General features: G+C 43.9%; 1 protein-coding gene across 1 annotated transcript; it reads right to left on the bottom strand.

Moving 5' to 3' along the window:
- On the bottom strand, window positions 1-15722 carry LOC115208383 (N-alpha-acetyltransferase 60). The gene is made up of 8 exons (XM_029776410.1): window positions 15527-15722; window positions 14380-14495; window positions 13418-13547; window positions 9749-9845; window positions 8178-8298; window positions 5335-5448; window positions 672-836; window positions 1-217 (listed from the first exon to the last, which is right to left on the bottom strand). The coding sequence occupies exons 2-7, from the start codon at window positions 14487-14489 to the stop codon at window positions 680-682; spliced, it is 729 nt and encodes a 242-aa protein (XP_029632270.1). The 5' UTR covers window positions 14490-14495; window positions 15527-15722; the 3' UTR covers window positions 1-217; window positions 672-679.
- Between the last annotated feature and the right edge of the window lie 1246 nt (window positions 15723-16968).

The raw sequence follows: 16968 nt of genomic DNA, 5'->3' as shown, positions 1-16968 counted from the left end.
GGCTTGGTTTGGTTTGGTGGGCTGGGAGGCTTGGTTTGGTTTGGTGGGCTGGGAGGCTTGATTTGGTGGGCTGGGAGGCTTGGTTTGTAGGGTCTGGGCTTAGTGGCTGGGTGTCTTGGTTGGTGTTTGGGGGGTCTCAGCCCTCAGTCTTTCCAGGGTTCCAGGTGGTGGTGGGTCAGGTGAGGTCAGAGGGTCCTGAAGAACACAGGTGAAGACCCTGAAGAAAAACAGAGATGGGGAGAGAAAAGAAGGAGATAAGGAGAGAGACAGAGATAAACAGAGGGGTGGAGAGAGAGACAGAGAGAGAGAGAGAGGGGAGAGAGTAGGGAGACAGAGATAAACAGAGGGGAGAGAGAGACAGAGAGGGGAGAGAGAGAGAGAGAGAGAGAGAGAGAGAGAGGAGAGAGTAGGGAGACAGAGATAAACAGAGGGGAGAGAGAGAGAGAGAGAGGGGAGAGAGTAGGGAGACAGAGATAAACAGAGGGGGGAGAGAGAGAGAGGGGAGAGAGTAGGGAGACAGAGGGAGAGAGAGGGAAAGAGAGAGAGAGACAGAGAGGGGAGAGAGAGGGGGGAGAGAGAGAGCGAGAGAGAGGGGAGAGAGTATTGAGTTAAATGAAAGTCAATCAACAACAGATACTGTACACACACCTCCCCCTCTCCCAAATACACACCTCTACTGTCACATGGTCCTGCTGTACTGGATACCAGTCTTGGATGCGATGCCGGACCAGGGTATCAGGCTGCGGAGCAGAGACTGGGCCTGTCTGTAGAGTCTCTGGGGGATTGAGCAGGGACTGAGGCTGGCCAGGGCCGAGCCAATGTGTTGGATGTAGTCAGTGCAAGGGGATCGTCAAGGACTATAGGATTTATGGAACAAGGTCGGGGTCAATTACACAAATTCAATTTTAATTCAATTCCATCTCCCTATAAATTCCATCAATGTAATATTCTATAACAGTTCTTCAATTTATATTTAATTCAACTAATCTCCAATTCCAGACTAACTCAAACTCTTAACGAACTAACAGGGAATATTCCTGGTAAACCTCTAAATGTCCCCTGAATTCTGAAAACTTTCAGGTATTTGCTTTCATATTAAAACATACAAATCAAAGATGTAAAACATGATCCTACATTTAACCAATCCAATGAGTGAATATCAGAGCTGTTGAAGCTGTTTAATATGAACAGCATGAAATCATTCTGGAAATGCTCAATACTCTATTCCACTCTGTATTGGCTACTGTATTGATTATTATTATCATTATTATTATTAAACCCTGCTGGTCATCTATGAACCTTTGAACATCTTGGCCATGTTCTGTTATAATCTCCACCCGGCACAGCCAGAAGAGGCCTGGCCACCCCTCATAGCCTGGTTCCTCTCTAGGTTTGTCCTAGGTTCCTGACTTTCTAGGGAGTTTTTCCTAGCCACCGTGCTTCTACACCTGCATTGCTTGCTGTTTGGGGTTTTAGGCTAGGTTTCTGTACAGCACTTTGTGACATCAGCTGATATAAAAAGGCCATTATAAATAAATGTGATTATTATCCTTCATTGAGTTACCCATTTTTTCCAATTGGTTTGGCACTTTGTGGGGAACAAAACCTCCTGCTCTAAAAACAATTACAATAATCCCAAAACCCTTTTTTTATGAGATTGGGAAACAACTAAAAACACCATTATTATATTTCAACAAAAACAATTGTAACATTTACACGTTGTAAATTGCTTAAATGCACCGTTAGAAACAAGATTCACCGTTAGAAACCAGATTCACCGTTAGAAACCAGATTCACCGTTAGAAACCAGATTCACCGTTAGAAACCAGATTCACTGTTAGAAACCAGATTCACTGTTAGAAACCAGATTCACTGTTAGAAACCAGATTCACTGTTAGAAACAAGATTCACTGTTAGAAACAAGATTCACTGTTAGAAACAAGATTCACCGTTAGAAACCAGATTCACCGTTAGAAACCAGATTCACCGTTAGAAACAAGATTCATAATAGAAACTAGAGGCTCATCCTGAGCCGTGGTCATGTGGTCAACACTCCCAGCTTCCCCACTGGAGACCAGGGTTCGATTCCCATCTCCAAACCAAAGTTTTTAATACACTGAGTGAATTTGTCCAAATACCTGACTTTTTCAAATGGGGGGAATAGATACCGTGCTTTCATTTGCTGTGTCTGTCTACAGGAAAAATACTGGAATTCCACTCTCCATTAAGTTAGGAGTTAAATGAACACTCAGTGTTGTGAAGACCTGAGTGTTGGTGTTAACAACCAGAGGTGATTGTGTCATTTTCACTCTGTGTACAGTAAAACTCTCAAAACCACACCCATCATTATCATATTTCCCAGCATGCTTTATTGCAGGTGGATTTAAAAAAAAAAAAAGTTTAAATATGTGTTTTTGTAATTGATCTTATGGTGGCAAGCTGAGAAGAAAACCCAAGGGATAAATATAGAGGAGGAACAGTTTACTATCGTTTTGATCATTCAGAACGTCAACTGAGAGACGACTGAACGTCAAAACCAGACTGAGACGACTGAACGTCTGTTGGTGGACCCAGTACGGTGGGCTGTCGGTGGCCCGGTACAGTGGGCTGTCGGTGGGCTAAAAAGGGTCCAAGCTCTGTGGGCTGCAGTGCAGGGGGCTTCAGGGCCTCTCTGACAAACATGCAAGGGACAAGGCCAAATGCATCATAGAGGAACCCCACATACAACCTAAACTAATCCAATCTGTTAGTAGTTGGACTTATTGCCCCCTTTACAAGCCAGCATAATGTGACTTGCCTGATGTGGCCTGCAAACCAGGAGTTTCAGACCACTGTGTTGGGGTAAAACTACGCTGTTGAGCTATAGCCTTATGATTTTACGCTGCTTCTACTCTGTTTTTTTTTAAATTATTTTTTATTTATTTTTGTTTATCATCTACGCATAGTCACTAACTATACATTCACGTACATATTACCTCAAACTAGATTGACTAACCGGTGCCCCCGCACATTGGCAACCCGGACTATTTGCATTGTGTCCCGCCACCCCCCACCCCCCTCTTTCACACTGCTGCTACTCTCTGTTTAACATCTATGCATAGTCACTTAAACTATACAGTCATGTACATATTACCTCAATTAGCCCGACTAACCGGTGCCCCCGCACATTGACTCTGTAGCAGTACCACCTGTATATAGCCTCCACATTGACTCTGTACCGGTACCACCTGTATATAGGCTCCACATTGACTCTGTACCGGTACCCCCTGTATATAACCTCCACATTGACTCTGTACCGGTACCACCTGTATATAGCCTCCACATTGACTCTGTACCAGTACCCCCTGTATATAGCCTCCACATTGACTCTGTACCAGTACCACCTGTATATAGCCTCCACATTGACTCTGTACCAGTACCACCTGTATATAGCCTCCACATTGACTCTGTACCGGTACCACCTGTATATAGCCTCCACATTGACTCTGTACCGGTACCACCTGTATATAGCCTCCACATTGACTCTGTACCGGTACCACCTGTATATAGCCTCCACATTGACTCTGTACCGGTACCACCTGTATATAGCCTCCACATTGACTCTGTACCGGTACCACCTGTATATAGCCTCCACATTGACTCTGTACCGGTACCACCTGTATATAGCCTCCACATTGACTCTGTACCGGTACCACCTGTATATAGCCTCCACATTGACTCTGTACCGGTACCACCTGTATATAGCCTCCACATTGACTCTGTACCGGTACCACCTGTATATAGCCTCCACATTGACTCTGTACCGGTACCACCTGTATATAGCCTCCACATTGACTCTGTACCGGTACCACCTGTATATAGCCTCCACATTGACTCTGTACCGGTACCACCTGTATATAGCCTCCACATTGACTCTGTACCGGTACCACCTGTATATAGCCTCCACATTGACTCTGTACCAGTACCACCTGTATATAGCCTCCACATTGACTCTGTACCAGTACCACCTGTATATAGCCTCCACATTGACTCTGTACCGGTACCACCTGTATATAGCCTCCACATTGACTCTGTACCGGTACCACCTGTATATAGCCTCCACATTGACTCTGTACCAGTACCCCCTGTATATAGCCTCCACATTGACTCTGTACCGTAATACCCTGTATATAGCCTCCACACTGACTCTGTACCGTAATACCCTGTATATAGCCTCCACATTGACTCTGTACCGTAATACCCTGTATATAGCCTCCACATTGACTCTGTACCAGTATCACCTGTATATAGCCTCCACATCGACTCTGTACCGGTACCACCTGTATATAGCCTCCACATTGACTCTGTACCGTAATACCCTGTATATAGCCTCCACATTGACTCTGTACCGTAATACCCTGTATATAGCCTCCACATTGACTCTGTACCGTAATACCCTGTATATAGCCTCCACATTGACTCTGTACCGTAATACCCTGTATATAGCCTCCACAGTGACTCTGTACCGTAATACCCTGTATATAGCCTCGCTATTGTTATTTTCACTGTCATTTTACAGTTTTCTTTTGTATTTCTTTACTTATCTATTGTTTACCTAATAACTATTTTTTACTTAAAAATGTCACTGTTGGTTAGGGCTTGTAAGTAAGCATTTCACAGTAAGGTCTACACCGGTTGTATTCGGTGCACGTGACAAATAAACGTTGATTTGATATGTAATGTATTGATATAACGGGTTACATTTTAAGGATAATATATTCAATTAGGCACTCACTTTGTGAAGGCTGCAGAATGGATAAGAACTGAACACAACAACCATGTCTCTGTCACTAGCAAACACAGCCAAGGATGGCTCTTGTTCAATTCAGTTCAATTCCAATTCCAGGAATGATTTTCTTTTACAATTAGACTTTTAAAGATTACTGCAATTCCAATTCAAATGTAATTCAATTCTCCACTTCCTGCTTGTATTCCAGAATTGTGCCTAGGGGAAGTCTACATACCCGTGCAGTCTTCACGTGTTGCTGTCTTCAATTTCTAAATAGGGATGTTTTTACCACTGTTCTACACAACCTATGCCACATTATAAAAGTGAAAAAAAAAAAACATTTCTGAAATAAATTACAAATAAAACGAAGAAATATTGATTGCAAAGGTCTTCACACTCCCTTGCTGTGACACATCTAAGTTAGTCCAGGTGCTCCACATGGACACACACACTCAAACTCCTACCCCCACATCCCCCCTTGTACCCCCCAAACCAACAATCAACAACATCACACACACTTGTACCCCCCACCAATCCCCTCCTACCCCCCTTGTAGTAAAGGATATAAGAGCGTCCAGGGCGGATGCCCTCCGTTGATGTACAGTACGTATGTGAACCCGTCTTTCAGCACCCCTCGTATGGAGTAGTAATAAGGTAGGTAGTGATGCTGCGTGAAGTCTCTGTTGGAATTCATTTCATTTATATCACAATTTAAAAACACACATATATACCCAGTAGCTACATTTAATAATACATATATATACCCGGTAGCTACATTTAATAATACATATATATATATACCCGGTAGCTACATTTAATAATACATATATATACCCAGTAGCTACATTTAATAATACATATATATATACCCGGTAGCTACATTTAATAATACATATATATACCCAGTAGCTACATTTAATAATACATATATATATACCCAGTAGCTACATTTAATAATAAATATATATACCCGGTAGCTACATTTAATAATACATATATATATACCCAGTAGCTACATTTAATAATACATATATATACACCTGGTAGCTACATTTAATAATACATATATATACCCGGTAGCTACATTTAATAATACACATATATATACCCAGTAGCTACATTTAATAATACATATATATACACCTGGTAGCTACATTTAATAATACATATATATATACCCGGTAGCTACATTTAATAATACATATATATACACCTGGTAGCTACATTTAATAATACATATATATATACCCGGTAGCTACATTTAATAATACATATATATACACCTGGTAGCTACATTTAATAATACATATATATACACACCTGGTAGCTACATTTAATAATACATATATATATACCCGGTAGCTACATTTAATAATACATATATACACCCGGTAGCTACATTTAATAATACATATATATACACCTGGTAGCTACATTTAATAATATATATATATACCCAGTAGCTACATTTAATAATACATATATATATATATACCCAGTAGCTACATTTAATAATACATATATATACACCTGGTAGCTACATTTAATAATATATATATATATACCCAGTAGCTACATTTAATAATACATGTATATATACCCGGTAGCTACATTTAATAATACACATATATATATATACACCTGGTAGCTACATTTAATAATACATATATATATATACCCGGTAGCTACATTTAATAATACATATATACACCCAGTAGCTACATTTAATAATACATATATATATACCCAGTAGCTACATTTAATAATACATATATATATATATACCCAGTAGCTACATTTAATAATACATATATATACACCTGGTAGCTACATTTAATAATACATATATACACCCAGTAGCTACATTTAATAATACATATATATATACCCAGCAGCTACATTTAATAATACATATATATATACCCGGTAGCTACATAAAAAAAATACAGTTTTAGATTTGAGTAATTTAGCAGACGCTCTCCAGAGCAGCATTCATCATAAGTCAGCTAGGTCAGACAACCACATATCAGTCATAAAGTAAATTTTTCCTCAGGAAATAACAATAAAATCAATTACTTATTTCCACAGCTGGTCCCTACCTACCAACCTACCTACCTTTTGTGGTAGAAGTGTATAGCAGGTCTCTACCTACCTACCTGTTGTGGTAGAAGTGTACAGCAGGTCTCTACCTACCTACCTACCTGTTGTGGTAGAAGTGTACAGCAGGTCTCTACCTACCTACCTGTTGTGGTAGAAGTGTACAGCAGGTCTCTACCTACCTACCTGTTGTGGTAGAAGTGTATAGCAGGTCTCTACCTACCTACCTGTTGTGGTAGAAGTGTATAGCAGGTCTCTACCTACCTACCTGTTGTGGTAGAAGTGTATAGCAGGTCTCTACCTACCTACCTGTTGTGGTAGAAGTGTATAGCAGGTCTCTACCTACCTACCTACCTGTTGTGGTAGAAGTGTACAGCAGGTCTCTACCTACCTACCTACCTACCTGTTGTGGTAGAAGTGTACAGCAGGTCTCTACCTACCTACCTACCTGTTGTGGTAGAAGTGTATAGCAGGTCTCTACCTACCTACCTACCTGTTGTGGTAGAAGTGTATAGCAGGTCTCTACCTACCTACCTACCTGTTGTGGTAGAAGTGTATAGCAGGTCTCTACCTACCTACCTACCTACCTACCTGTTGTGGTAGAAGTGTATAGCAGGTCTCTACCTACCTACCTACCTACCTGTTGTGGTAGAAGTGTACAGCAGGTCTCTACCTACCTACCTACCTGTTGTGGTAGAAGTGTATAGCAGGTCTCTACCTACCTACCTACCTGTTGTGGTAGAAGTGTATAGCAGGTCTCTACCTACCTACCTACCTGTTGTGGTAGAAGTGTATAGCAGGTCTCTACCTACCTACCTGTTGTGGTAGAAGTGTATAGCAGGTCTCTACCTACCTACCTGTTGTGGTAGAAGTGTATAGCAGGTCTCTACCTACCTACCTACCTGTTGTGGTAGAAGTGTATAGCAGGTCTCTACCTACCTACCTACCTGTTGTGGTAGAAGTGTATAGCAGGTCTCTACCTACCTACCTGTTGTGGTAGAAGTGTATAGCAGGTCTCTACCTACCTACCTGTTGTGGTAGAAGTGTATAGCAGGTCTCTACCTACCTACCTGTTGTGGTAGAAGTGTATAGCAGGTCTCTACTTACCTACCTGTTGTGGTAGAAGTGTATAGCAGGTCTCTACCTACCTGTTGTGGTAGAAGTGTACAGCAGGTCTCTACCTATCTACCTGTTGTGGTAGGAGTGTACAGCAGGTCTCTACCTATCTACCTGTTGTGGTAGGAGTGTATAGCAAGTCTCTACCTACCTACCTGTTGTGGTAGAAGTGTATAGCAGGTCTCTACCTACCTACCTGTTGTGGTAGAAGTGTATAGCCGTGGTGTTGGTTGTCAGCACGTGGAGGTAGATGGCCTTGCAGTGGTCCTGGGCCGTGGTGGAGATGTGCTCCTTAAGACTGTCCAGCAGCAAGGAGCCTGGGAGGGGGAGAAGAGAAGAGTAGCAGGACAGTGAGTGACTGGGAGTGTACCTAGGGCTGTGGCGGTCACAAAATTGTCAGCCGATGATTGTCATGCAAATAACCGTCTGTCTCACGGTAAGTGACCGTTAATTAACATAAACACATGTAGCCTCTCCTGGCTCCCACACACAGCCTACAAGCCATTTTAAAAAGTCTAATAAATCCATGCAATATAGCCTACACCTTCACAATAAATGTATTTTAGACAGGTCCAAAGAAGCATGATATGAAGAGAATATAGTCTATTTCAGAAGAACAGAATAGCATACTCTGAGTTGTCCTTATGTTAGGTCCTGATCTGGCTATGCCATGTGGCTGTGGGCTACACTAGTTCATTTAGCAAACCAGACATGCTTAGAATTCCCTGGCATTATTTTATATTATTTTATAATACGAAGAATACATTTGAACAAAGCTGAATAAAATATAAATATTCTCTCCAAATGATTTGAGGGAGTGCGCACATGTGGCTATTCTGTGTTGAGTGGTTAGCAAAGAAACAGGTACTCCTATATGCTTCATTTAGAGTTATTAATGTAACTTTAGTTGTTCTACAAACGTTGGGCTATATGTTTTGATTTTTAATACATTGTAAGGCTGCATGATGAGACTAATGATGATTTGAAAAAAGTTGCTTAAAAAGGCATGAGCTCTGCTTTGTTTTTTGTGCAGGCTGTACACTCCAATAGTCTCTCATTCACAATTTGACAAGCACTTGATAATGCCTCGTATTTCACAGCTGCATCCCCTTTGCGGCCATAATGCACCCGAAAAAAAATCTGTGCCTTTTGTGGCCCGGAGTGCTGCGTTGTGACCTTCTCCCGGAGTGTGCTGCACAATCTGAAGTGTCTCTCACTCACATGGCTCTCCGTCACGAGATCGGGTCTTTCTCACAGGCTACAAGTGAAGACAGACACATCGGGGATGCACCTGCGCGTGTCCTTATCCAATTCCGAGGTGCATATTGAAGATATTGGAAGAACTGTCCACATTTATTTTATCAGCCAACTAGATGAGTAGGCCTAACGAACAGCAAACGCACTAGCCTATAGAAAGCTGATGGGATGCTCCTCTTTTTATTAGAGGCCATCACTCTGTTTTTTGTCCCGCAATTGCATAGCCTATAGAAATGATGCGCAACATGAGCTCATGGGCACTCATGAAGTGTTGGATTAGATTTTCGAATACATTTGCATTGATGTCAGAGTGATTAGAGGGACAATAGAGTGCTGAGTACGAGGCAGTTAGCAAGTTTGGTAGGCTACGAATGACCATCAGCAGCATCTGAGCTTGGCGAAGCCGAATTACCGTGACTACACGGTCATGTGGAATCTGACTGCCTTCATGACTCGTGACCGCCAGTGTGGCAGTAAAACGGTCACCACAACAGCCCTAAGTGTACCTACCTATTCCATGTTTCCTGAACTCCTTCACCACCCCCAGACTCAGTATGTAAGCCACCTGGGTGTCCACAGGAAATCTAGAGGCTAGGATGTCTCCATCCTGCAGAGAGGAGAGGTTATACACAGCTATTAATACTTATAACACTGACTAACACCAGGAAATCTAGAGTCTAGGATGTAGGGACATTGTTTTGCGAACAGTAATGAACAGTTTCAACATTTCTACACGCCGTGTCGCATTATTCAAGTATGTTAACTTCTGTGCAGCATGAGTGGGCTAAGTGGAGTACAGGCTGAGTGGAGATCTAACATGATGCAGCCCAGACTCCCAGTACAGGCTGAGTGGAGATCTAACATGATGCAGCCCAGACTCCCAGTCGAGGCTAAGTGGAGAGCTAACATGATGCAGCCCAGACTCCCAGTGCAGGCTAAGTGGAGAGCTAACATGATGCAGCCCAGACTCCCAGTACAGGCTGAGTGGAGATCTAACATGATGCAGCCCAGACTCCCAGTACAGGCTGAGTGGAGATCTAACATGATGCAGCCCAGACTCCCAGTACAGGCTGAGTGGAGATCTAACATGATGCAGCCCAGACTCCCAGTACAGGCTAAGTGGAGATCTAACATGATGCAGCCCAGACTCCCAGTACAGGCTGAGTGGAGATCTAACATGATGCAGCCCAGACTCCCAGTACAGGCTGAGTGAAGATCTAACATGATGCAGCCCAGACTCCCAGTACAGGCTAAGTGGAGATCTAACATGATGCAGCCCAGACTCCCAGTGCAGGCTAAGTGGAGATCTAACATGATGCAGCCCAGACTCCCAGTGGAGGCTAAGTGGAGATCTAACATGATGCAGCCCAGACTCCCAGCGCAGGCTAAGTGGAGAGCTAACATGATGCAGCCCAGACTCCCAGTGCAGGCTAAGTGGAGATCTAACATGATGCTGCCCAGACTCCCAGTGGAGGCTAAGTGGAGAGCTACCATGATGAAGCCCAGACTCCCAGTGCAGGCTAAGTGGAGAGCTAACATGATGCAGCCCAGACTCCCAGTGGAGGCTAAGTGGAGAGCTAACATGATGCAGCCCAGACTCCCAGTGGAGGCTAAGTGGAGAGCTAACATGATGCAGCCCAGACTCCCAGTGCAGGCTAAGTGGAGAGCTAACATGATGCAGCCCAGACTCCCAGCGCAGGCTAAGTGGAAATCTAACATGATGCTGCCCAGACTCCCAGCGCAGGCTAAGTGGAGAGCTAACATGATGCAGCCCAGACTCCCAGTACAGGCTAAGTGGAGAGCTAACATGATGCAGCCCAGACTCCCAGTGCAGGCTAAGTGGAGATCTAACATGATGCTGCCCAGACTCCCAGTGGAGGCTAAGTGGAGAGCTACCATGATGAAGCCCAGACTCCCAGTGCAGGCTAAGTGGAGATCTAACATGATGCAGCCCAGACTCCCAGTGCAGGCTAAGTGGAGAGCTAACATGATTTTTTGTTATAACATTTTAATTTAACCTTAATAAAGTCAGTTAAGAACAAATTCTTATTTACAAGAATGGCCTACACCGGCCAAACCCTGGACGACGCTGGGCCAATTGTGCGCCGCCCTATGGGACTCCGAATCACGGCCGGTTGTGATACAGCCTGGATTCGAACCGCTGCGCCACTCGGGAGCCCATGAGTGGAGCAGGCACGGTGCACTAGAGCTGTAAGGGAGACATCAGCTGCACTGACAGACTCTGCACCTCTCTGATTCAGAGGGGTTGGGTTAAATAAGGAAGACACATTTCAGCTGAAGGCATTCAGTTGTACACCTGACTAGGTATCCCTCATTCCCTTTCATCCGTGAGACACATTTGACAGAAGTACTACCAAAAGTAACAAACATTCTGGTACCGAGACGTTTTTCATGTTCTAGTATCGAAAAAGTACAGAAGTTTCGGTATACCGAGCAAAACAAACCCCTCCACCTCTCTCCATCACCCACACCCCAACCCCCTCCACCTCTCTCCATCACCCTTCAACACCCCTCCATCTCTCACACCCCCTCCACCTCTCTCCATCACCCTTCAACACCCCTCCATCTCCCACACCCCAAACCCCTCCACCTCTCTCCATCACCCTTCAACACCCCTCCATCCCCCACACCCCCTCCACCTCTCTCCATCACCCTTCAACACCCCTCCATCCACCACACCCCAACCCCCTCTCTCCATTACTCTTCAACACCCCTCCATCCCCCACACCCCCTCCACCTCTCTCCATCACCCTTCAACACCCCTCCATCCCCCACACCCCAAACCCCTCCACCTCTCTCCATCACCCTTCAACACCCCTCCATCCCCCACACCCCAACCCCCTCCACCTCTCTCCATCACCCTTCAACACCCCTCCATCCCCCACACCCCAAACCCCTCCACCTCTCTCCATCACCCTTCAACACCCCTCCATCTCCCACACCCCAAACCCCTCCACCTCTCTCCATCACCCTTCAACACCCCTCCATCCCCCACACCCCAAACCCCTCCACCTCTCTCCATCACCCTTCAACACCCCTCCATCCCCCACACCCCAAACCCCTCCACCTCTCTCCATCACCCTTCAACACCCCTCCATCTCCCACACCCCAACCCCCTCCACCTCTCTCCATCACCCTTCAACACCCCTCCATCCCCCACACCCCAAACCCCTCCACCTCTCTCCATCACCCTTCAACACCCCTCCATCCCCCACACCCCAAACCCCTCCACCTCTCTCCATCACCCTTCAACACCCCTCCATCTCCCACACCCCCCCACCTCATGCCCCCCTCCTCAATGACCACCCTCCTTTTCTCCTCCACCCGTCCATCCCCAACTCCTTCACCACCCCACTCCTCTCCACTCCTCCTCGTCCCCACCCTCCTCTCCCCTCCGGCTGCTTCAGGTCTAATTAGTAGGAGACTATAAACAGAATGTAGAATGTCAGTGTGTTCCATTTCAGACTGTTCCTAACAACTTTGACTGACAGGGATATGGAACTAACTACACTACTGGAAACATAACTACTATTATCAGGGCTGGCCTCAAACCCATTTACATTCCTGTCAATTCAGATAGTGATACAAATTCCAATTCCAAATGATCCTAATTGAAAACAATTGGAATTGCTGTGTTGTTCCGGAATTGACTGAAATTTAAAAGGTATTGACCCCAACCCTGACTTTAATATGACCCCACTAACAACTACTGTCTGTCAAAACATTCAGCTTCCAACAATAGGTTCAATATGGGGTACATTCAGTCTATAACGGACATTTCTTCCAAATGTTCAATATGGGGTACATTCACAGTCTATAATGGACATTTCTCCTGAAAACATGTTCAATCGTCCTGTCAGTCAGTCAGTCAGGACCATCTCTACACCAGCACCCGTACCTCTCCGTGTACTGTCAGTCAGTCAGGACCATCTCTACACCAGCACCCGTACCCCTCTGTGTACTGTCAGTCAGTCAGGACCATCTCTACACCAGCACCCGTACCTCTCTGTGTACTGTCAGTCAGTCAGGACCATCTCTACACCAGCACCTGTACCTCTTTGTGTACTGTCAGTCAGTCAGGACCATCTCTACACCAGCACCCATACCTCTCTGTGTACTGTCAATCAGTCAGGACCATCTCTACCCCAGCACCCGTACCTCTCTGTGTACTTTGGTCCGGCCCTTGATCTCAGCTACAATCATTCCCACGATGCCTCCCTTGAAGATGGCGGCTAGGGAGAAGAACTTCTTGTTGGATGTGATGTCATTATACCATGAGTCTGGGTACCTGTTGGGGGACAGGTGAGGCTGAGAGGTTAGATTCCTGCTGGGGCCACTCATATGGAAAATGCATGACTAAGTCACTTGGGATAAAAGCGTTCGCTAAATGGCTGATAGGCCTAATATGCCTTAAGGTAGGTACAGGTGGCAAATAGAATGAGTAGACTTCAGCTGTATTAAGGTGACAGGGCAAATAGAATGAGTAGTCTTCAGCTGTATTAAGGTGACAGGGTACAGGTGGCAAATAGAATGAGTAGACTTCAGCTGTATTAAGGTGACAGGGCAAATAGAATGAGTAGTCTTCAGCTGTATTAAGGTGACAGAGGACAGGTGGCAAATAGAATGAGTAGACTTCAGCTGTATTAAGGTGACAGGGCAAATAGAATGAGTAGACTTCAGCTGTATTAAGGTGACAGGGCAAATAGAATGAGTAGTCTTCAGCTGTATTAAGGTGACAGGGCAAATAGAATGAGTAGTCTTCAGCTGTATTAAGGTGACAATGGATAGTTGAGGACAGGTGCTGTAGACTTCAGCTGTATTAAGGTGACAGGGGACAGGTGAGGATAGGTGGTGTAGACTTCAGCTTAATTAAGGTGACAGGGGATAGGTGAGGACAGGTGATGTAGACTTCAGCTGTATTAAGGTAACAGGGTACAGGTGAGGACAGGTGCCCTGGGTCATGTTCAGTGGGGCTCAACATAGCAAAGCGTTTTGAAACAGAAAGTGAACATCTGTTCTTATTAGACAAGTTAAAATACCACTACAGTTTCACGCAGTTCTCTCTCCACTGAACACAATACGATCTTGTGTTGCTATTGGCCGCGTGGCGCAGTACTCACTCGATGGGGAACCAATCACCGCACAGCAGCTTGACGCTGTCTATGTCATCGTGGCAGAGGAGGCGGAGCTGGACTTCGCTGAGCGCAGTGGGGGGCACCACGTCGGTCATTCACACCTAGAAAACGACCAATGCCAGGAGAGATACAGTTATTAACTCCTACAACCCACCAATCACAGATCACACACACCAATCACAGTGATCAATCTTCTATAACATTGTCTGCCATACTTTGTTTATATATTTATACACAACTATTAAAATGGTTAGCCAGCTGGTCAATAAATTGCCAGGTGAACTGTCCTTGGTCCTTTTAAAATGGTTAGTTACCTGGTCAATAAATTGCCAGGTGAACTGTCCTTGGTCCTGGATATGAGGGTTCATCCCAAATGGCACCCTAATACCTTTATAATTCACTACTTTCGACCTGTGCTCTATGGGCCTGGTCAAACGTAGTGCACTATAAAGGGAATAGGGTGCCATTTTGGAGGCAAAGGTGGATGGAGAGGGACAGAGAATGATAGCTAGACAGGCAAACAAACTTCTGAAACCTCTATTCTGTCCCTGGTGGCAGTAGCAACTGTCATCGGTGAGAACAAACCCAGAGGTTTAAAATTTGAACAGAACTGCTGTGCTCTATGAAAAGAACGTGCTTTATGATGCTAACTAGTTAGTTGGTTGACGTTAGCTAACTAGCTAAGTTAAATGCCAAAACAACCTAATCAGCAGTACTAGTAAGGTGCTATGTTATCAAGCTAGCTAACACTGCTAGCAAACTGACATCTCTGTTGTTTGGTTGACATTACACAGTAAATTCAGTTAAACAATATGCATTATCAGCAAATTCCTTCCCGCTTTAGCTAGCGTTAGATATTTAGACTTGACTGGTTGTCAAAACAAGAAAGTTAGCTAACCTAGCTAGCTAGCTTTCAAGTTCTGAGGGGGTTCGCTAGCTGACGTAGCGACCTACTTAGCTACGATTCCAGGCAAAATAAGTAAAGGAAATATAAGTATAACTGGACAACACTTCGCTAACTATGTCAGCTCAAAAGTTAGTAGAGGATAATGGCTACAATTAGCTGGGTAGATAGCAAGGTCTCTTGCTAGCTGACCGACAAGCTAGCTAGCTCAAATATTTTGTAACCTACCTTGTTTATGCGCTGGAACAAGAGGAAGGTGCGGGGGGAAATTCCTTGGGTGTCGTTTGAAGTGTTTTCTACAGTGGAAACACCATGATAAAATCCAAATTTGCTCTCTATTCAGAAAACCACTGACACTGGTCTCCCACCAATACATTAGCTGGCTAGTCAGCTTTGCTAATTTGACAACTAGCTGAGTTGGCTTCTTCCTGTGCATGTCACATTCCGGAAGTCATTCAGCTTTGTATGTGGAAATGTAGTTTCTCTGGGATATAGTTTTGTAGTTTAATTTCCCCAAAATGATTGTAAGATACTATACATTCAGACAGAGGCAGTACTTCTGTTACATGTATTTTAAATACGTATTTAATTACTCTTGAGTATGTTTTTTTTTTACACTGTCCCGAACTACAATCCAATGTATTTTGTAACAAGATACATACAGACCTTTAATTTATATTTACAAAATACTTTTCTATATATATATATATATATATATATATATATATATATATATATATATATATATATATTATTGTTAAGTACAAGATATTCAAAAATGTTTGAAAAGGTTGAAAATAAAAAACACTTGTATTTTATCTAGATACAATACTTTGCAAAAGTATTTTGTATTTTAGTTTGATACATTGGTTTTTAGAATATCTTGTACTTAACAAGATAGATTTGTATGCATATTTTGCCCATCTCTGTATACATTCATAGCCTATAGTAAAATATGCTCCTTTCGGCTGAGGAAGAAACCCTAGTAAAGTTGTTTATGCACCTTCCTAACGTAAAATCCCTCTGTATCATTTTTGATACAGTTGACACAACAGTAATAGATGAAAGTCTGATGATCTGCCACTGTCTATGGCCAAAGCAGTCCAGTATTACCTGTGAGGAGGCACAGCCCTGGGTGGACAATAACATCAGGCCAGTATTACCTGTGAGGGGGTACAGCTCTGGGTGGACAATAACATCAGGCCAGTATTACCTGTGAGGAGGTACAGCCCTGGGTGGACAATAACATCAGGCCAGTATTACCTGTGAGGAGGTACAGCCCTGGGTGGACAATAACATCAGGCCAGTATTACCTGTGAGGAGGTACAGCCCTGGATGGACAATAACATCAGGCCAGTATTACCTGTGAGGAGGTACAGCCCTGGATGGACAATAACATCAGGCCAGTATTACCTGTGAGGAGGTACAGCCCTGGGTGGACAATTACATCAGGCCAGTATTACCTGTGAGGAGGTACAGCCCTGGATGGACAATAACATCAGGCCAGTATTACCTGTGAGGAGGTACAGCCCTGGGTGGACAATAACATCACAATTTATTACATAATTGATCAATTAACATGTATTATTTATTTTATTATTTATGAGTTATTACCACTCTTTATTAGTATACATAACTAGATAATAACAATATCCGGTCTGATGCTCTCG

This window comes from Salmo trutta, chromosome 1 (genome assembly GCF_901001165.1).
Source record: "Salmo trutta chromosome 1, fSalTru1.1, whole genome shotgun sequence".
Taxonomy (NCBI): domain Eukaryota; kingdom Metazoa; phylum Chordata; class Actinopteri; order Salmoniformes; family Salmonidae; genus Salmo; species Salmo trutta.
This window is presented reverse-complemented; position numbering and strand designations above follow the sequence as displayed.